At 41.3% G+C, this 21,971-nt stretch overlaps 1 protein-coding gene across 7 annotated transcripts in view; it reads left to right on the top strand.

The window, feature by feature from the left end:
* The window catches only part of SYBU (syntabulin), a 116,790-nt gene that overhangs the window by 35,547 nt on the left and 59,272 nt on the right, over positions 1 to 21,971 (top strand). Inside the window, exons 1-4 of one of the 7 annotated variants that reach the window (XM_024251298.3) lie at positions 7,561 to 7,798; positions 10,486 to 10,606; positions 11,785 to 11,865; positions 13,575 to 13,776. In XM_024251298.3, coding sequence (XP_024107066.1) covers positions 11,842 to 11,865; positions 13,575 to 13,776 — 226 coding nt within the window. In that variant the 5' untranslated portion in view covers positions 7,561 to 7,798; positions 10,486 to 10,606; positions 11,785 to 11,841. Of the gene's footprint in view, positions 1 to 7,560; positions 7,799 to 8,419; positions 10,607 to 11,782; positions 11,866 to 13,571; positions 13,777 to 21,971 lie in introns of those variants that run through there. The other 6 variants (XM_024251294.3, XM_054518778.2, XM_054518777.2 and 3 more) reach the window with 6 other exon arrangements.

Genomic DNA, 21,971 nt, shown 5'->3' with positions numbered 1-21,971 from the left:
TTTTCAGATACACATTACATAATTAAAAGACAAAAATGACAAACAGAAGATTCTTAATTCTATATTTATTCCCCGTACTCAACATTTCCATTCCTATAGAGGTATTTCTGAATTTAGAACTCTGCAGAGAGGACTGCTGACATTAGTGTACACAGAAAAAAATATATGCAAAAATTCCAGGTGTTCACTAAGGGAAATATAAGCACATTGGTTTTAACAAACTTACAGTTCTATACTTAGTGTCTCAAGCATTAGGAAATTGGCTATTCTCAAAGTATATTTAAAGCAGGTTTGCAGTATGAAGTTTTCTAATACTCTCTTGCCAAAGTAACCATTTTCAAGTTTAAAAATATGTCTACCTAGATGGTGTGTATTTTTTTTTTTTTGAGACGGAGTCTCGCTCTGTTGCCCAGTCTGGAGTGCAGTGGCATGATCTCATCTCACTGCAACCTCCGCTTCCTGGGTTCAAGCGATTCTCCTGCCTCAGCCTCCAGAGTAGCTTAGATTACAGGCACATGTCACCACGCCTGGCTAATTTTTTATATTTTTAGTAGAGATGGGGTTTCCCCATGTTGGCCAGGCTGTTCTCAAACTCCTGACCTCAAGTGATCTGCCCACCTCGGCCTCCCAAAGTGCTGGGATTACAGGCATGAGCCACCACACCCAGCCTAGATCACATATACATTTGAAACTACACATTATCCTGAGTTTGTTATAACAAGAAAAATATAGCAATGCAACTATATGAATATGTGAAAATATAAATGACAGTGTCTTGTAAAATAAATTCTTACTTAGAATTGTTTTCTATTTTAATACTAAAAGTCCAATAAGTGATAGAAGAAAGCAGGAGGAAAAACTATAACAAGGAATCATGGGGATACTTTTTCAAAGAGTATTCTTTGAATTCTCACTCAAGAGAAATGAGTCCATTAAAATAATGAAGCTAAGATTAATATTTTATAATACATAGGATGAGATGTATGTATTTTCTTTGGCAAAAGCCTTTCAAGTTATAACAATTTGGAAGTCATTATTTCACTTTGTCACTTAAAAATTCTTTTGAATTGCTATTCAACTCATGTTACAAGCCGAAAAGCAAACATGGCTTCTATGTTCATCATAGCTTTAATGTAACTTTAACTTTCCATTATACAATACACCCATATAGTTCCCCAAAAAGTATTTTCAAAGCTGAAAATCATTTTGTCCTATTTCACACTCAAGACAGGAGCAAATGCCATGACTTTGGCAAATCAAATTATCCAGTGAATATACCCGAAAGGCAAAAGGAACTGGACGGTGCTGGGAGATGGAGGTTGAAGATTGGGAGGTGTGTTCAAGGTAGAGGGAACATTTGTGAAAGTCAAAGGTAGAATGCAAGGATTAAATCATGAGGGATCTTGTAAGCTATGCATTAGTGGATGAAGTTTATCTTGAGACCAGTAGTGAGCATTGAAAGATTTCATTTGAGGCTAGAGAGATGGGGTGGGGAAGGAATGATCAGATCTGCACTTTAAAGAGAATATTGTGGCCACTGCTCAAAAATGAACTGAACGGGACAAGTGTGGGGGGCAGGTTAGAAATGTAGGCAGGAAGAGGTGGTAGAGAAATGAACACATTTTAAAGATAATTAGGAAGTAGAACAGATAGGACTTAGGTTCCAATTAGTTGTAATGGTTAAGGGGAGACAGAAAAGTTAAGAATGTCACCCAGGTGTCAGGGTCTTCATGATGATATCGTTTATCAACTTAGGGAACACAGAAGTAAAATCAGCTTTTAGAGGAAGTATGATGAATTCAATTTGGAATGTAGTGAGTTTGTGGACCCTGTGAGATACAAAAGTTGAGATATCCAAATAAACTATGGGATAATCATGGAATAGAGGTAAGCAGTTATATAATTTCTATAAGATCTGCCTATAAATAGCAATTGAAGCAATTGGAAAGAAAGATATTGCCCAAGAGGGAAGGATGGATGAAAGAATAAAAGGGTGAGGGCTTGAAAGTGAGCAAAAGCAACATTTAAGAAATGAGCTAAAAGGATACCAAGAAGTAGGGGAAGATCAGGAGGGCAATGTTCCAGAAAAAACGAAAGTGCTTTTCAAAAATGTGCGAGTATTTCACTATGCCAAAGGCTGATGAGAAGCCAAGATTAAGATAAAAACTAGCCATCAGATTAAACCAAATGGAAGAATTTGTGACTTTGAGCAAGAGCTATTTGGTAGAGTAGTGGGTACATGAGTGGAGTAGGGATTGGTTCAAGGAGCAGGGAGATGTGAGACATATACTCTAGACAAGTAACTTTTTCAGACGTTTGGTGATGAATGGGATAAGAAATCAGGTTGTACTAGAAATATATGAGAGCTTTGGACGGTCATTTATTTCACTGGGAAAGTTTTTGGCATGTTTAAATGCTGATGTGAAATGTCCAGTAAAAAAAAATGGATTAAAGTTATCAAAAAAAAATAGCTAATGTTCATTGAGTGCTTAGTGTGTGCAGGGTGCTCTTCCATGTTCTTTATGGTTATTAACTCCTCTGATATTCTCAATAATCCTATGAGAGACTAACTGATAGGATAATATGCCTTAAGAGGTGGGAAAGAATGGGATCCAGAGCTCAGGTAAATGAATTTTCCTTGTGTAGGAAGAAACACAGCTTCCATCCTAAAGAACCAGAAATGGGAAGGATGGGGTGGAGGCAGGTGAATTTATAGGTTTGAAGGCAGGAGATTGAGAGAGTTCTCTTAATACCTCCTATTTTTGTCTATCAATCAGGAGAAATGGCCATCTGTACAACATGAGGGCAGGGGTGGTAGGCTGGTAGATTTGAAGTATGGAGGAGATTTAAAATAGACATTGTGGAGAATAGGACAGAACACGCACTAGAAGCCCAAAATGATTGCCAGGCAGCACTGAGGCCCACTGCAGGTGAAAAGCAAGAGCACGCAGTGTCATTCATCCACAGGGTTGTGGGGTTTTCCCACCGTGCTCAGCTTCAGGTCATAGGAGAGGCAGTGCTGTTAAGACTTTTGGGAAATTTCCAGGAGTCTTGGCATTGAATCCACCATGGGAGACAGAGAAGACCTTGGAGGCAAATCCAAAGGTAGTAGGCAGGCAAAGGGCAGGGGAAGATGGGAGATATAGATCCATTTGATGGGCACTTATTTACACCTTCTTCAAAAGCCAGAGCATAATTATACCTAACTAATCAGGTATATTGGGATAGAGCTCAGTAAGGGGGTATATGGGAACTCTCTGTACCTTTTGTTTAATTTTTTTTGTAAACCTAAAACTGCTCAAAAATATAAAGATTAGTATTTTTAAAAAAAATAAAATAGATGCCTAGGAATACATAATGTAGTGACCATATGAACTTCATTTATCATGATTGTTTTAGAGGGATTTACCTGACTGTTCAGCTAAAATGGAATTACATAGTTTATCCTCCTCTGGGTCATTGTGAATTGAGGAAGGGGAGAAGAAAGGAGAGCAAGAAATCTATTGTTAAATCCCCAGTTTGTACAAGGGACTATGCTGGGCTTATTACAAGTGTTATAGAACTTAATCCTCAAAATAGACCTATGAAGTAGAACCACGCATGTATTTTACAAATAAGAATACCAAGATACAGAGATGTTACCTAGCTTGCCTAAAGTGGTTCAGCAGGTAAACAGAAGAAAGGAGTTTGGAATCATTGTCTATCAAAGCACCTGCTCATTATTTCACAACCACTAAATAATGTTCTTTTTATTGACATCCAGTTTTGTATAGCCATATATTTTGAAAGTTTTCTGAAATCTCCCTGAGAGTTAGAATAAAGGCATTATTAACCCTTATTACATTTCAGGCCAAGAGACTTTACCTGTCAAAAGAAAATTTCCTGAACAAACCCATAGGTGGCAGTATAACATGGTGTTCTTAAAATGTCAACTATTGCTAATTAACAAAACACCAGGTATTGTCTTGATGCTGTCCTAGGTGGTCAAGATTTGAGAAAAATCCCTTTCTTCTAGAAGGTCACATCCAGGCAGTAAAGATTGAAGGGGAAGCCCAAAAGCTGTTTTCCTCTGCATCAATCCTTGGGGCCTGGACGGTGGCAGAAGTATCTCAAAGTAGGGAAAAAAAGGGAGAGAGAGAGAGAGTAGAAAAAGAAGAAGGAGGAGGAGGAGAAAAAGGAAGAAGAGGAGGAAGAGAGGAGAGGAACAATAAAGAGAAAGGAACTCTGAAGAAACCAGATTATAATAGGATGTATTCAATGCTTCAAAATTCATCTTAAAACTCACCCCTGAACATCTCAGACCCCAGTCTAATTTAGATACTGGCAAGCCCTCTGGGTGTCCAGATTTCATGCAAACACACTGAATAGTTTACCAGCTGATGGTCATGTCCATGTCTCTATTAGACCTTGGGACACTTGAGGCAGCAATCATTGTTCATCTTTGAATACTTCGGAACTAGGGGCTGAGGCAATGCATGGCTCAGAAAAGGAATGAAGTAAGAAGTGATGGATGGATGAATGAATGAATGAATGAGTGAGTGATAGGTGTCTGTGCATTCATCATGCCTTCTACTCTACCTTCTGGAGGAAAAGTCCTGACAATATCTTTCCTAATGAGAAATTCAGTGTCCTTCTTTATATGCCATAAGTCATTGAGAGAAAACTTATTGCTTCCCTTTAATAAAAATTAAGATGAAACTTTTTAGGATGAGGTGAATGTGAAACAAGCAAGCAGGACACAGCAATGGTGGTTGGAGCCATTTGATCGTGAGGGACAGAGGATATCTATTAAGCTCTAACCATGTGCCAGATATAAATGCTAGGCTTTGCGTCTGTTCTTATCTAATCCCTATAACCGTATTATGAACTAATTACTGTTATTAAGTTTATTTTCTAGGTGTGAAAATGAGGCACAGAAAAGTTAATTTGCCCAAAGACATTAACTAGTGCAACTGGTTCTTCTTTCCTTTTTAGCTAATGTGCACATACTGAACTGCAGGGGTTAAATAACTTGACTAGAGTAGCACTGTCAGAGCAAAAAAAAAAAGTCTCAATTTCAGGCCTATGAGACTCAAGAATTCATGTCCTTTATTAAACTACATTTTCTCATCACAGATCTTTTTCCAGACTTGGGAAACTCATTTCACTTTCCAGTGCTTCCCTGAATTAGCTTCACATAATGGCAAGCTAGTAGCTGGACTTCTGATTAGAAAGGGACACAGGTACTTTTCTACCAGCCTCTGAGTTAAGGTCATTTCTCCAGCCTTAGCTTTGCTAATTCCCCACCAGTTTTTCTGAAGCTTCAGATGGGTCCAGTCTCCACGAGGACCAGATATCTAGGAAGCCATCCTGAAACTTCTAGGCTTCCAGCAGCAGCCTCAGCTGTTTGTCAGTAGTGATAAGGAGGCCTGAGATCCCTGTATCTCAGATCAGTCCCTGATAATCCGAGAAAAGACAGAGGGGAGTAGTAACTTCACTCACCATATGTCACTTAGAATTTCACTCTTATTTTAACATGCTGGTTTCGATGCACAGTAGATAAGCCTGAAAGTAAATACATGAAACTGCTAACAGAAGGAATATGGATAATTGATGTTAAGGCAATGAGATAATGAGTATTTTTTTTCTTTTCTAAAATTTTGATAACATGGTTTAGTATCCTTTTCTAAGAAAAAAATAGTTATCATTTTTAAAAGGCATATTTTTTCTCTTGAGAAGCAGAAGTAGCTAAAGAGGACACATGGGCAGATGAAACTACATAGGCCAGATTCCCAGATTCTAGATTTATTTTCCTACAAATTCTTCTGCAGTGGATTAGAGAGGAGCTGGGAGTACACAGCAAAGGCCAGCTTTACTCACAAGGTCACAAGATTTCAGGTATAAAGGAAAGTGGTTCACAGAAATAGCCTAGGAAGTGGGAATAAAGCAGCAATCAAAACTATCCTCAGCTCTACAACTGCCCAAGTGTCCCCCACACCAACAGCCCAACCACTCCCTGCTGTAGCTGCCATCATAGTAGTTGGTTGGCCTCTGGGGGTGCTTGGCTCCATTTGGCAATAGTGTTCTTGCTCTTTGAGAAGAGACACTCAAAATCTTCCTCTTTTGCTCCTGCTCTCATTTTCTTAGCAGAAATAAAGACAAAGTTATTTTTTAAGATGTTTACTAGAAAGTGGAAGCAAAAAATATAAAATCATGGAAATAAAGTGTATTATGGAGAACATATTGTTTTTAATGTAACTCAAATCTACCATTGATCTGCTTTCCAGGAGCCCAGATTACAATTTTTTTTTTTAAGCCTAGACTGCTATGGATGCTGAGTGAACCCCTCAGAGCCTCCAGCCTGTGTATCTGCTCTGTGTCTGGCATGTCTGAGAAGCATCCTCTCTCTACAGCTGCCCTGCTGGGTTCAGGCAACTTTCAGCTGCTTTTCCCACACCTTCTGGTTTCTTGGGGAAGGAAGGTGCTTCTCTATTAGCCCCAGAATTCATCTACTGGATTTAGGCTTTCCTTTTCATGTCTTACAGATAACATCCTTTGCCTTTTCTGTACATCTGTGAGACCCACAGATTGTCCAATCATATGAAGCATTTCACTAGGTAAATGTCAAGTCTCAGTTTCCCCTACTTAGATGGCAACCTTTACACGCATACTTTCCAGAGCCTCTTAATTTCAATCATTCTGATTCATTGTCCAATAAGTATACACCTACTTGTCCAACAATGTGTCCCCATTTTGTTTAATGCAATCACCGTGCCTGTGTGTTTGACAAATATCCTACCCTATTTTCAAAGACGAACCAAAGGCCACAAAAAAAAGCCATTTTGGGGGAGGCTATCTCATGTCTGCTCCCCTATAAGGCAAGCAGAGGATTAGACCCTTACCATCCTTCAACGTTCCAAACCCCCAACCTCTGCCTCTTCCCCTGGACTTGCCCTTAATTTCTGTTCTTCACTGAGAGAATACTCTGACTGAACACTCGTTTGTCGGGCAGAGATAATTGACATATTCTGAGCCCAATGAATGTTCAAGCATGCCCTGCCTCAGGTTACCCACTGCCTTCTCTGCCCCAAGCACCTCTAGGCCACCTCCTGGGGGAGTGATCTTGTGCAATTCTAGTCATTTCAGTTTTACAGCATCAAAGTACCTCAACCTATAGTAACAATAACACACATACATTAAGACGAGGGTTGGGCTGGGCGCGGTGGCTAATGCCTGTAACCCCAGCACTTTGGGAGGCCGAGGCGGGCAGATCACGAGGTCAGGAGACGGAGACCATCCTGGCCAACATGGTGAAACCCCCATCTCTACTTAAAATAACGAAAATTAGCAGGTGTGGTGGTACGCGCCTGTAGTCCCAGCTACTCAGGAGACTAAGGCAGGAGAATAGCTTGAACCCAGGAGGCGGAGGTTGCAGTGAGCCGAGATCGCACCACACTGCACTCCAGCCTGGCGACAGAGTTAGACTCTGTCTCCAAAAAAAAAAAAAAAAGGAGGAGGGTTGATCAATCACACATGCTCTTATGGGAAAACAGGCAGCTCTCTCCCTGGTAAGAAAAATATGGGTCTCCACCCCACCCCACTACACACACACACACAAAAATCTCACGATGCCCCAGAATGCAGTTTCTTTCCTTCGTGACGTGTTGTGAAGCACGTCAGCTGCTCCTTGTTGCTGTGCAGATCACCCAACATTAGGTCACCGAGAGAGACGGCAGCTCTTGCTCACACAGCTGATAGGATTAGGAGATGGTGCTTTGTCAGCCTTGATTGAGCCCAAGAAAGCCCCCAACATACACAGGTGAGATGCGAGGAAGAGTGAATGTGAGGGACCGTGATGTGTCTGGGTTGTTTGGTGCAGGCGTTTTCTTTTCGGCAGTGCATTTGTATTGTCTTCTCTGTGAAGTTTGCAGTCTAGGGGATTCCTATTAATAAAAATCTATGCTTTTTCAGCTATCTGGTCTCAGAGATTGGCCACATGTAACTCACAGGATTTTTGTGAGGCTCAAATAAAATTATATATGTGAAGAGTTCTGAAAATATAAAGTTTTGTGCATAAGAAAGGTAGGAATCATTTAATTACAAATTTCACATAAACAATCAAATAACTTATCCCGGATTTGAGGGAATAATTATATAAAGACATTACCTTCCTTCCCAGTCTACAATACCCTATCTCTCCTGTGCTTTGCCAGGAGATATATATATTATTTATATATATAAATAATATATATATTATTTATAATCTTTCAAAGTTAGGTTAAATCCTAAAGCAATTGATATTTTCTAAAAGCCAGAAATACATTAATTTTTAAAGAAGCCAAAAGGTGATAAAACAAGACCATAAAATAAGTCTTTAAGTAAAAAATGAAAATGATGCATAAGACTATTTTAAAGCAGGGGAAAGAAGACCATATTATGCTGTACTAGATTATATCTCTTTGATGGTATAATCCAAATGTTACAAGTCATTTCTTCTAATGACATGAGAAACACTTGAATGAAATTAAGGCGGCATAGATATTATCATTGGTGAAACTTGCCTTTTAGATCAGTGGAAAAACAGGCTTGGGTTCCAAAAGTACAGAGCTGAGAGGCATCTGAACACTAAATCATCAGCCTTTCCCTCTGCTAGGTTGCTATGGCGACAGCAAGGCTACTGCACAGCCTCTCAGTGCCTGCACTTCTGCAGTAAAAGCTGTCACTGAACACATGTTGGATTTTTTAGGCACACACCCAATCATCAGATACAAATACATTGTGGAGGCAGCTTTATCTGAATCACTTTCAAAACAAGTTGTATCTATGTTCTTTATCTTGCACTGATGGGCCCCTTATGGGGTTACAGAATTCACTCATTCAGGCATTAATTCATTTGACAGTTATGTATTGAGTGTCTACTGTATAACAGGAATTATACTAGGCACTGCCTACAAGCTTCAGTGAAAACAAACAAGTAAATGGGGAATTCTGAGGAGATCATAACAGCTCTCTTGGGGGTAAAAATAAGTGTCCTGGAATCATCAGGGGAGGTTTCCTGGAAGAAGCTGTCTAAAATGAAACTTAATGTATCTCTAAGAGTTGAGGAGGATAGTCGGATGTAGTGCAAGAAATGTTCTAAACAGAGGCAGGTGCAGCAGTCTCGAGGAAAAAGAGAACACAAAACCTCCACCTCCGAGAACTGAAAGTGCTACAGTTTGAGCAGTATCCATTTGTATGTAGGGGAAGAGTGGCAGGGACCATAGGGGCAGGTTAGGGAGGTGGGGGAGTATCTATAAAAGAGAGGAGTGGCAAGAAATGAGATCGGAGAGGTAAACAAGGTGGCCAGATCAGGAAAGCCTTGTGTGCCACATTAAGGAGTTTCAGTATTACCCGGAGGACAATCAGGAAATCATTAATGAGTTTTCATGCAGAAGCATGAGTTGATTTAGCTTTTCATAAAGGCTTGTGGAAAAATGGAAACACTGATTGGAGAGAAAGGAATAAGAGGCAAGGCTGAAAGCAAAAGACCTTGAGTTAGACCATTATTGCAATAATCTAGGGTGACTGTGGTTTACACTCTACGTGAAGATAATGGAGACAAATAGTGGACAGAAGTAATCAGATTCAAGACGGTTATTACTTGGGTGGCATGGAGATCACTCGGTGGTTTATGCTATGTGTGGGTCAGGTGAGTGAGAGAAAAAAGTCCACAATGACACTGAGGTTCTGACTTGGCTAACTCAGTGGAGGGTGTTTCTGCTATTAGGTCCCCAGTGTCAATTCTCAGTTCTAAGTAGGGAACTCAGAAGCATCCATTAACTTTAAAAGTTTGTTCTTATCTCACAGTATATGATCCCAGGCTCATAATTTTAGGAATAATAAGTTGTATGAATCATCCTGGACCATCACTTTCCTGAGGTCCATATTTGAAACAGCTGTGGGTGTAGAAAGTATGAATTAATCACCTCTTCTTCCCAAATAAAGAATCCTAAAATTACCAACCTCACTGCTTGAGAGAGCTAAGTAGATTGAAAAGGCATGAAGATTTACGGAGGAAGCTCTCTTTTGGAGTTATAGGAAGAAGGGAAATTGATTCCACTAATCCTCTGGCTTCAGGCTCTCTCTAGACTCACAACCTACATTCTTAGGTTTGAGAGTTGAGGACTCAGAGAAATGCTGTTTGGAGGATGGACAAAAGGGGACAATGACCCTCAGTTTTCGAGGAGCACAGTCCTCCCATGTAGGACGCTGGTGCATAAGGATCAGAGTGTTCACCTGTCGCACTGCTGCTTGGAATATTCTCCAATTCTGAATAAAGGGTATATAAGTCATTATACATGGTGAATTCCACCACCAGATAAGATTTAAGGGTAGCAATTGTAATAAATCAAGGTCCTTGGCCCATCTGATGTACCCTATTCTAACTCCGCAGTTGGATAGATTTTCGAGCTTTCTTAAACAGATTTGTGTGCATCACGAATGCTTTTTCTGCCTGTCACGTAAAAGGCATCAACAAATATTGACTGGATCATCTGGACCCGACTTAGCTGCCCTTTGGAAAGTTCTGTTCAATAAGCTGGATAGAGCTGTTTGTTTTCCTCACCTAATCCTCACAACTATCCTAGAGGTAGGTATCACTATTATTATCCCTCAATTTAACAAGGGTAAATTTGAAGTTCAGAAGGGTCAAGAACCGTAGGCGTAGGCCACGCATGCAAAGGCATCCGCATGTAATTCGAGTACTTTGAGAGGCCTAGACGGGACGATCCCTTGATCCCAGGAGTTAGAGGTTGCAGTGAGCCCTGATCGCGCCACTGTACTACAGCCTGGGCCACAGAACGAGATGCCGTTTCAACAACAACGGAAAAAAGAAAACAACAACAACAACAACAACAACAAAAACTTTAGGCATAAAGGCACTCAGGCTGAAGGGACCGATTGGAGTGCTGGCTTGAACTCGGTTTTCTGAGTTCAATTCCAGTGCTCTTCCCTTAGCAGTGTGCTGGAGCTCCTTCCTGGAGCCGGGCAGCTGCAGGGCAGCGCTGGGGAAAGGCTGTTCTCTGGCTACATAGCAGCCTGGCTTCTCCAAGCCGGAGGGAGCTGCGCTGACCACTGAAGGCCTTTCTGATGCAACCCCTTCCAAGTAGAATCCATCGCAGCCTTTGAGATCCAGGAACCCAGAGGCTGTGTCACTCCTGCCGCACTGGCTTGGCTGGGCTCCGGTATGAGAGGGATCTCTGCAGCTCTCGGGTGAGGCAGTTGTGGGGAGCTGTAGGCTGACTTAAGACCTGGAGGCCAAGGAGGGGTCGCCAGGGGAAAACTTTCTCTATTTTGTCTCTCTGTGATGTCGCAGCTTTTCTCAGTCACTCCATCCAACGCCATCCCCTTCAAACCTGAGATCAAGTGCAAAAAAAAAAAAAAAAAAAAAGAGGGTGGGGACACCCCTGGGCTGGAGATGCCGCTAGCCGCAGCCTGCCTATACCGGGCCGAGCTCCTTGGAGAGGGAGGGACACGGGCTCTGGCTGGGGGGACTCGGAGTGCCGTGGCGAAATCGGGCGGGTGGGGCGCGCCCAGGCGCGGTCGAGTTGCTCCGAAGGCCGCAGGTGAGGGAGGGCGTGGGAGGCGCCCCAGGAGCGGCCTCTAGCGACTGCGGCACCACGTGTCCGGCCGGGGCGGGGCCGGGCGCGCCCTCGGAGCCCAGCGCAATCGGCGGCAGTGGCGGCGGCGGCGCGTTGGAGCCTCACCAAGAGCCGCCGCCCGCAGCCCGCGCCGGCTCAGCGCAGTCTCCTCGCTCGGTGCTCGCAGGTGCCTCCTCCTGGACGGCGGCAGCGGCGGCGCGAGGAGCCGGCAGGCAGCGGCGCGATGGGGCCCCTCCGCGAGAGCAAGGTAAGAAGCGCGGGGCAGTGCGGGCACTGGAGGGCGGGGAAGACGGGCACTGCGGGGCGAGAAGCGGGCGGGATGAGAGCTGGAGGGGTGACGTTTAGAGTCTGGGGAAAGGTGGAAGAGGTGGTGGTGGGGTCCGGAGAAGGCAGGAGGCATTGCTTAGGAGTTGAGATCCAGGAGATGGGGAGGTGGTACTGGAGGAATAGATTTTGGAGAATGACATGATTGGAGGGTTAATCCCACCTCCTGAAACTGGGACTGTGGCGTGTAGTTTTCAGTTGATGTCCTGTGTGTGTGATGTGAATGAAAGGAATTTGATGCATTCGCAACTGGGAAATGAGGACTCCCGCGTGTCAGTGACCCTGCCTTAGCTCAGGGTCTGCGGTGTGCCCGGCGGAGTGGCTGGCGCGTGGTACCTGCTGGGCGGCAGATGTGCAGGGCGAATCCGAGGCTGGGTGCGGCTGGAGGCCCCCGGGTAGAGTGGATGCCTGAGGGGCCCTCCGAAGTTCCCCATTGCTGAGGTTTACCCTTCAATTTATGCCATGTGCCGGCCTCCCAGAGGTGTTTATTTTGGCCGTGACCCTTCCTGGTAAGCCGGTGGAAGGAACAGTAGGTCATGTTTCGAAAGGCTGTTTGTTACCTAAGCCAAAGAGTCCCTTTCAGTGGCAGAGGTTGGAGGAAGCAGTGGAATTTTTGCAAAACGCTCCTCCTAGGAATCCATTTTAATAAGGCAGGGTGGTGGTGACCCTGCAAAGCACTGGATTTGAATTTCGTTCTACTTCTGGCATGGTGTGCAGAATTGCCTAAGCATCTCTACCCCACTTAGCCTGTTTCCTCATCTGAAAATAGGGACATTCATTGGTGTCCTCTCTATGTACAGTCTGGTGTGTAAAGATCAAATGAGAAAATGGTTGGAAAAGCACTTTATAAGTTGGAAAACATTGTGAAAATATTACTGTTATGCATTTTTAAAACCAAGACATGGCAGGGTACTTCATGCTGCATTTTTAAGGAGAGAGAAAAATCTCTTCTTATGGATGTCCTGTAAGGAAAACAAAAATTAAAGATGATGTAAAAGGTGGAGCCATCTTCCCGAGTATCGGATTTGTGTTTGCTTTTCTGTTGGCAACAAGCCTTGTGTACCAGGATATTAACAAATAATTAAGATCCTGTCCAGAAGAGGAGGGAATTTAAAGATGATTGTGTGTGAGCTATCAGGAAATAACTGTTCCAGGTATAGGGTTTGACTTTGTGAGGAGACAAGAAAACAGAAGTCAGATTGTCACAGCTAATTTAGGGAAAGCAAAATGGAAGTCTGAAGGCTATCAAGTAAGCCAGAATGTGGTGTTAATAAAGAGCCTTTGGGAGGCAGAAGCTTGAATGTGATAGAAGTCAGCGTGGGAAGGTGAGTCAGGACTGGCATAGGGAAGTAGGATGACCTTCCAGCTAGTGAGTGGAGGTGTGTATATGTGTGGTGTGTGTGTATGTGTGTATGTGCCACACAGACATGTGCTATTCAGTAGATTAGAAAGGTTAGCTCAGTGGAAGAGTTTTGAAGCTCATTTCAGCAACTGAGATAAGGACTACTCTGTGAAGACTCAATACTCAGAAATGTGATTTCTTAGAAATTGATCCTTGAAGGAACCGACAGGAGTTAAGAGAGGGAAACGCGTTTCCTTTTGTTTTCTTTTTTGATGTCCAATTTTGAGAAGGAGCACAGAGTGCAGCATCATGACAAGGAGATTTCTCGAAGCCGAATTCCCCGGTTGATTCTTCGGCCCCATATGCCCCAACAACAGCACAAAGTGTCCCCAGCCTCTGAGTCTCCTTTCTCTGAGGAAGAGAGCAGAGAGTTCAACCCCAGCAGCTCTGGGCGCTCAGCGAGGACCGTTAGCAGCAACAGCTTCTGCTCAGGTACAGTACCCTCGGGAGGCCACCAGAGGCGTGAAGCGTGTGCACTGCAGGTGCATTGTGAATGGGCCCATACTGGGTCCCTTATAGCCTAGAACTACACTTCTACTATTAGGATGAATTGTAGAAGGCGGTACATTTCTGGCTGTTGTGACCTACAAACACAGCAGTTTCATATAGTTCAGTTTATTGGAATCTCACACCTGAATTTTCATATGTTATTCTAGCTTATAATTTATAAAATCTAACTTCTTGTTTCTATGACTTTTTTTTCCTTTGTTTTATTATACTTTAAGTTCTGGGATACACTTGCAGAATGTGCAGATTTGTTACATAGGTATACACATGCCATGGTGGTTTGCTGCACCCGTCAACCCATCATCTACATTAGGTATTTCTCCTAATGCTATCCCTCTCCCAGCCCCCCACCCCCTGACAGGCCCTGATATGTGATGTTCCCCTCCCTGTGTCCATGTGTTCAACTTCCACGTATGAGTGAGAACATGCGGTATTTGGTTTTCTGTTCCTGTGTTTAGTTTGCTGAGAATGATGGTTTCCATCTTCATCCATGTCCCTGCAAAGGACATGAATTCATCCTTTTCTATGGCTGCATAGTATTCCATGGTGTATATGTGCCACATTTTCTTTATCCAGCCTATCATTGATGGACATTTGGGTTGGTTCCAAGTCCTTGCTATTGTGAACAGTGCTGCAATAAACATACGCGTCCATGTGTCTTTATAGTGGAATGTTTTATAATTCTTTGGATATATACCCAGTAATGGGATTGCTGGGTCAAATGGTATTTCTGGTTCTAGATCCTTGAGGAATCGCCACACTGTCTTCCACAATGGCTGAACTAATTTACACTCCCACCAACAGTGTAAAAACTTTCCTGTTTCTCCACATCCTCTCCAGCATCTGTCCTTTCCTGACCTTTTAATGACCGCCATTCTATGACTGTTTTTAAAAATGCATTCCTTTGTTAAATGTAGAAAAAATATTGGATTGAATTTTATACTAGCAACCTCTAGAAGCCTGTGTACCTCTAATTATAAAATTCCCCAAAGATAAAGCAATTCCTAATAAGTGAGGTCAAGATCAAGGAGAGTTATAGCCCAAGGCTGGCCTGGCCTTATGGTTTAGTAGGGAAGAGCCCAGGCTTTGTGATCTGTCAAGCCTGAAGGGCTGGAATCCCTGGCCCTTTCACCACTTACATACTGTGTGACCCTCAGCAAGTTGCTTAACCTCCTTAAGCCTCAGTTGTTACATCCATAAAATGAGATTATAATACTCACCTTGTAGAGTGGCTGTGAAGCTGAATGAGACCAGTACCTAAATGTTCACCTAGCACGGTACCTGGCTTACAGAAGTCCTTAATAAATGATGGTTCTTAATACACTATGGATGCCAGTTTGGGCATGTGATTAAGAAAGTTTCCTTAAAGTTGTGAGCATGTTTGGTAAGGGCACAAATCTCTTGATAGTTCCTGAAGGTGCCACCATTATCACTTGACAGAGCTTTTTATTCCCATTGAAGCACATGACTTAGAAGGACTTACATTCCTTGAGAAGTATTAGGAATTTGGGTAAAATTTAAAGGAGTGACTGTCTTATGACTAGTGAAGAATGTTTCACAGTGGATAACGTTTTAGAACTTATTTAGGGAACATGGAACTTGAAGATTAACACATGTATGAGAAGAAACACGTGAATCAAGATGCTATGATTAATGCTCTAATTTAGCAGGACCTAACATTCCACTGCATTTAGGGCTCACAGCTACATTTTTCAAGGGTTTTATAAATGCAGCTTTGGATTTATTACATACTTCCACAAAGTTATTCTGTCCTCTGCATAAGTTGTATGTTGGAAATTCTGCACTGCCTACTTTTTTTTTTTTTTTTCTAACTAACTCAAATCGTCTGCTTGATTCTGAAAAAAACCCTATCAAAATATTGTTTTAAAACTTATTTCTTTATATTTGAATCACATGAATCTAGTTTAAGATGGAAACCCACTGCTGCTTTGCTTACTATTCCCCCAAGAAGAAAACGAAAGGATAACTGAGAAGCTATCACAGTTAGTATTCCTAGAATCTAGAGTCATATTTGCAGAATGTAATGCTGTTTACTTTAACTCTGTTTTGGAGCCCAGAGCTCACTCTGGTGAGTGTGGATGAACTCTGGGCACATCATTTCAAACTGACAGAGGTTTGTGTACATAACTCAGTTCCACATTTATTCCTGGTATTCTCTCCTTGTAATCAATTCCTCTGTGAGGGATTTCAGGGTGAATAGTGTTATCAGAAAAAAAGAAAAAGTTGTTCAAAACAGCAAAGAAAAGGAAAACCCCAAATATATTTTAGAAAATATGAAGGGAAACCAATATGATTATTGATTTTGGTTATGAATTATTCTTCCCCGGATCCACTTCCTGAATCATCCTCCTTCCTAGGAGACCTGTCTCTGACTAAGGCTATAATGCTATACATGAAAATTGAAAGTAGATATTGATCTTTTTGCCATTAACTAGATGAAAATTGAGTGGCAGAAGCATATAATTATGGGTGTCTCTGAACAACCTTTCAATCTTGAGCCTTGCACCCTGCCTGCAGATAGGATTTCCTCCATTCCTGGGCCTCTCCCTCATCTCTCTTCATCTTCCTGTGTTGTCAGTTCCCCAAGGTTTGAGTCTAATGCCTTTCCCTTCCTTTCCTACAGAACTCCGATAAACCCCACAAAGGCTTTTGAGTGCTGTGTAGGCTAAAATTGACAGCAGCAAGGCCTTTGGGGGCATGTTAATGATGCTTTAGGAGGCCGGTTGGTGGGTGGAAAATAAATGGGTTTGGTACTATGGGGAGTGTTAATGCTGCAGGCAGTGAGATAGAGAATGTAAGACATGTCCAACCAGCAGGGGGAAATCGCTCGTTTTAATCCAGTCTCTCCAACACTGAGGCCAGAATGTGTGTTCGTTGTTTAATCATGGCAGTTAAGTCAGAGAACAAGGTGCATACAAATATTAAAAAATACCATCCTTTACTAGAACAAAGCTAAAATAATTTAGAGGGATCTATTGTCATCATAGCTTCGCAACCTTCCAGTAATCCTCCTGTATTAGCTTATCTTCTTTATAAATCATCACATTCACTCATGTAAAAGGGGCCATGCCTACTTAAGGGAATTCTTACAATCTGGTAATGAAATTATAGAGGAAGGTGTCACCTCAAATGCAATGAAATTTAATTTGAAAATTACATTTTCAGAACTGCAAACTGGAGATTCTATCCTCAAATCTATATCAAAAGCATTAATTACGAAGAGCGTCATATGTTCTAAAATTTTTATTTTTTAAAAAAAAGATAATATAAGGAGCTTCATAAACATTTATTAAATACAAAGAATTATCCTTTATTTTGAGAATCTGGCTTTTCTATCATTTGTAATGAAACAAAAATTCATGATAGTTGATGGTAGCTATACTTCGGCAAAATAAATATCAGCTCAATGTTGATGTTTTCTCTACTCCACCCGCAAGTTTTTCTTATAATTTTACCAGCCTGTGAAATGAAAAGAATGGAACTGTTTCCAAAGTGATCTGTCCGTTTTTACCCACTTTCTGTTTTCTCTCCGCACTCCACTGCCTCCCTCTTACTTTCCCATGGGAGCTTTGGCACGGAACATTTAATGACTTGATATTCTATATGCTAATTTGTATGTTGTCTCTACCTCATTTCAGAGGGAAGAAGTTGTGTGTGACCTTTTGCAATTCATTTGGGGTGTGTCCCCAAAGAGCTCTTTTTTTTTTTTTTTTAATCACTTCTTCTTAGTGGAATTTCTTTGAAGATCTGCATGTGTTTTGTGCATTTCATCGGCACATGAGTGTTTTTGTGCTTGGACATCGTTCTAGTCTTCAAACAGTATTCCTCACAGTTTATACTCAGTCTTGGTCACTATGACCTTAGTTGGAGACAGTTAAGTTTACACAGTATTAGAGGCCAGGCCCTATTTTATACGCACAACAGGTAGAACATTGTACATTATTAACAAATATTAATTAATGCTTTATTTTAAAAATACGTAAGGAAGTACAGTTAATAGGAAGTTAATAGAAACAAAACACCTCCTTTCCTGTCCCCTTTAAAAAAAAAAAAAAGTTTTTTGTTTGTTTGTTTGTTTAAACCAGTGTTTTGGCATAAAGTCAACCTGTCTTTTCTCCCCCAAGTTTCTTGTTTTTAACACAAGAAGTGATAAAGCCCACATTGTTGGTTTGTGTTCTGAGTTTGGCCCATTGAATGTAGCCTCTATCCATTTTTCTCCCCCTTTTCTGTAAGTAGTGAATTGTGTTTGTTACTGTACCATGACCCCAGCCACGATTAGAAAAGCCGATGAGCTGGGTGAGTGTGTCAGGCACATACATCAGTCACCTGACATGGTTAGCAGCATGCTGTGCATTCCTCTTTGCTTAGTTGAGGCAATAATTACCCCCTTAGAACTGAGAGGCAGATGGATTGCTGGCTTTTAAGCTAGTTCTCCTTGGGGCGCCTTGTAAACATGGCAGGTGGAACAAATTATGCAGATAGAAGACTAGTTGTTTTATGGGAGAACAGTAATTTATCTGAGTTATTTTCATGTTTCTAATGTGCACACACAGATACACAGGCAAGTGTGCGACTTAACACATTAAAAACATGTACCAGGTCAATTTTTTTAAATGGTCAAAATCTGAGATTCTTTGCAGTCTAATCCCAAGTAAGGTGTTTGCAGAAAGTATTTTGTTATTTACAGTAGCTGGGAAGAAATCTTTCTTTGAGTGCCAATGACCTAAAGGTAATCATTTTTGCTGTTTGTGGCACAAGCAATTAAGGCAAATTATAACCTGACTGGTGCCCTGTTGAGGCATGACAACACCTCCAAAAATTTTCCAGGCCTTGCCAAACAGAAATATTTCTCCTGTGCTTTTGTACAGTTGGGGAAACTTGGCATCTGGATAGAGTGAAGCTTTGAACATAATGATTAGAACTGAGATGAACTGCTTAAAGTGAAGTGAGCTGCAATTCCAAATTATACTACAGTTGAATGACTGTTACCCTGCTGTGAATTAAAAAAAAAAGACCCTATCAATTTAGTATCACTTTAATGAGTATGAGACCTAGGAAATGTTGTATAATAAATATTTCAAATGCTTAGCAGCCTCACCACAGAAGCATGTACCTAATGAAATAGATTATAAACGAAAGGCATATAGGCAGTATTTCTTTGAGAATGTGGTAACTGCAATTTGCCAAGAGCAAAATTTTTGCCATTTAATCAACAATTCTTAGCAGTAGGAATGGTGAAAGCTAAACATGATGGAATTGGACTATGTCTGAAAGCAAATTAAGGTACTTAACCCGAAATTCTTTCAGGTTCTAAAACACCTGTCTTTATGAGAATGTTTTCCAATTTTAGAGTATGGTGTTTGCCTACTTTTGAATCCTCAGTAAAACTTGTTTAAAATTCAGATACAATGGCCTTACCCCAAAACTATTGTCTTGAAATGAAAGGGCTCAGGAATCTGCATTTTACAGGCTTTCCAGATAACCCTTGTGCACACTGAAGGCTGAGCCTCCCTTCTTTGTGGTCTGTGTGTATTTGGGGATTTGGTATGAAGAGTATGAGGGGTATGCCCAAAGTAGCATCACAAGATGAATAAGGATCAAAGATGGTAGAAATGGTGGCCAGCCAGGCTGTTTAAACCAATGACCATGGGGCAAGGTGGATGTGGAAGGATTCCTCCACAGTCCCCGGAAATTATAGCTTCTGACTCTATATTTACTGGTCCCATGTCATTAGTCTTAGCCATAATATTATTTATGTCTACATAATAGGTTTAACTTGTGTTAAGATGGTAGCAAAGTAAGGAGGAGGAGAAAGAATTTCCTTTTTTATTTTCCTATTTATCCTCCTTCTGAATTTCCTATATCTATACTTTTTACTATTTTGCATATTCTTTTTGTGATATTGGGATGATTTGGGGTTACGCCAAAAAGGGATATACTGATACCAAGAGTGTACCCTGAACACCCAGTAGATACACTGAAGGAGGCAGAAAGAAAAGAAGCTGAGGCCTGGAAGTGATAGGACATTCAGCCTTTTGCAAGCCTTCACCAAAACATGTTTATTCAGTAAGCATCTTTAAATGCCTACAAAGGATCAGGAACTGTGCTTAGGCTACAAAAATGAATGATACACAGGGATTAGAAAAATAAATTGTTTTATAGCCTTAACCTTGACACTGAAATAAATGAGGTAACAAATTATCCCATCTGGATGGGATTCCCACAGTACTACTTTTACTCACCTGTGTCGCAGTCCCTTTCATTCACACCCACCCCACATACACTCCTACCTTGTAATTTGAGTTTGTTGTTCCATGTGTTATTTGCATTGGCTTCTCACATTTCATAAGCCCAAGGAAGAAAAGAAGTAATGTTAACTAGTGTGGTGTAGTAGATAAACATGAGCCTTGGCATCAGCAAATTTGAGTTAAAAGCATGAAATGAGACAGAAAGGCAGGCAGGTCAGGTTATGCAAGACTTCCTATGCCATGCTCAGAACTTATTCCATGAGCTCAAGGGTCCATGCAGGAACTAGGCAAGTAATGTAAAGAGTGAGGCCACCTGGATAGAAGACAATAGAGAGAACTCTAGAACTGGATATGTGTGCCATCACGAAACATATTCTGAATTTTAAAAATTCAGCTTTTAAACTCTGTGGGACAAATAGCATGTGTACATAGGTGAATATGGATCATGGGCTACCATTTTGCAATTTCTAAAGATCTTGCAGAGCCAGTGGAGGGTTTTCAGCAAGGAAGTGTTATGATCAAATTTATAATTTAGAAAGTCTTCCTATTTCTGTGTTGGACAGGGAGGGGGAAGGAGTGACTGGAGTCTGCCTGCTTTTAAGGACACTGCTGCAGTCTAAGTGAAGAACTGATAAATGACATGTGTGAGATTTGGGGCTAGAACAGATGGGTCTAGACACCAATTGCAAATGGAAGGTGAAGGGGAAGGATTGTGTCTAAATCTGCACTGGATGAATAATATGGAATAGCAGGATTGGGGTGAAGGGCAGGGAGTCAAGTTAATTAGTTCATTTTAGGCTTTGTTGAATTTTAGACAAAAGTCTGGAGCCCTAAAGAAAATTCTAAGATGGTGAACGGCAGAAGTGGAGGGTTTTGATAATATTACTAGTGGGGAGTGCATGGGGAAGAAAATTAGAGGACTGGGAGAAGGACTCTGAGGTATAGCAAGAGGAGGCAGGAAAAGGAAATCAAGTCACCTGAGAATGAGCATTCGGGAATAAAGCACGAGACCCAGTTGTGACAATGTCTCCACTTCCAAAGGAAAAGAGTTTCAAGAAGTAGCCAAGAGGTTTAGATATCACCGCAAGATTAAGTAAAATGTGCATTAAATAGTGCTCAAGGATCAGACCATTAGGTTATTAGTCATCTTCAGCAGAAACAGCTGCAGCAGAAACAGTTGCAGCAAATTGGTGGTGAGCAAGAGATGGGATGTATCAACCTCTCATCAACTGGGACATGAGTGAGAGGTAACAAAGTATAGACAACTTTTTTAAAGGGTTTAACTGGGATAGGGAACAGATAATAGAATAAAAACAAATATTGCATTTACAGTGAAAATTAGGTGTTTATCAAGTGGCAGGTATTTGATAAAGTTTTCGAACTGAGAAGTAAACAGTAAAGAATAAAACAGAGAGAGAGAGAGATTGAGGGAGAGAAAGACAATAACAATAGTGGAGAAGTATTAACAAGGCCGAGGTAGACCAAAAAAGATACCTAAATTAGAAGAAAAGAAGTAAGACTGGATGTGACTACAAATAAGTATATTTATAGATCAGAGTAAGAAGCTGAAGGATTAATTTCAATGTCCAGGTTAGGTGGCCCCATCTTTATGCTTTCCACATTATCTGGTTTTAAAATTTCTTGCTTGCTTGCTTGCTTGCTTCAGCCTCCCAAAGTGCTGGGATTACAGGCACGAGCCTCCATGCCCAGCCTAGTTTTAAAATTTCTTATTTGGTTACCTGACTCCCCAAGACTGTAAACCCTATGAAGGCAGGAACAATATAGTCCCCTGCACTCCTAGCAGTTGCTTAGTAAGCATTTGTTGGAATTTTGTAGAAATTATAATTATGA

Source organism: Pongo abelii, chromosome 7, assembly GCF_028885655.2.
Source record: "Pongo abelii isolate AG06213 chromosome 7, NHGRI_mPonAbe1-v2.0_pri, whole genome shotgun sequence".
Lineage (NCBI taxonomy): Eukaryota > Metazoa > Chordata > Mammalia > Primates > Hominidae > Pongo > Pongo abelii.
This window is presented reverse-complemented; position numbering and strand designations above follow the sequence as displayed.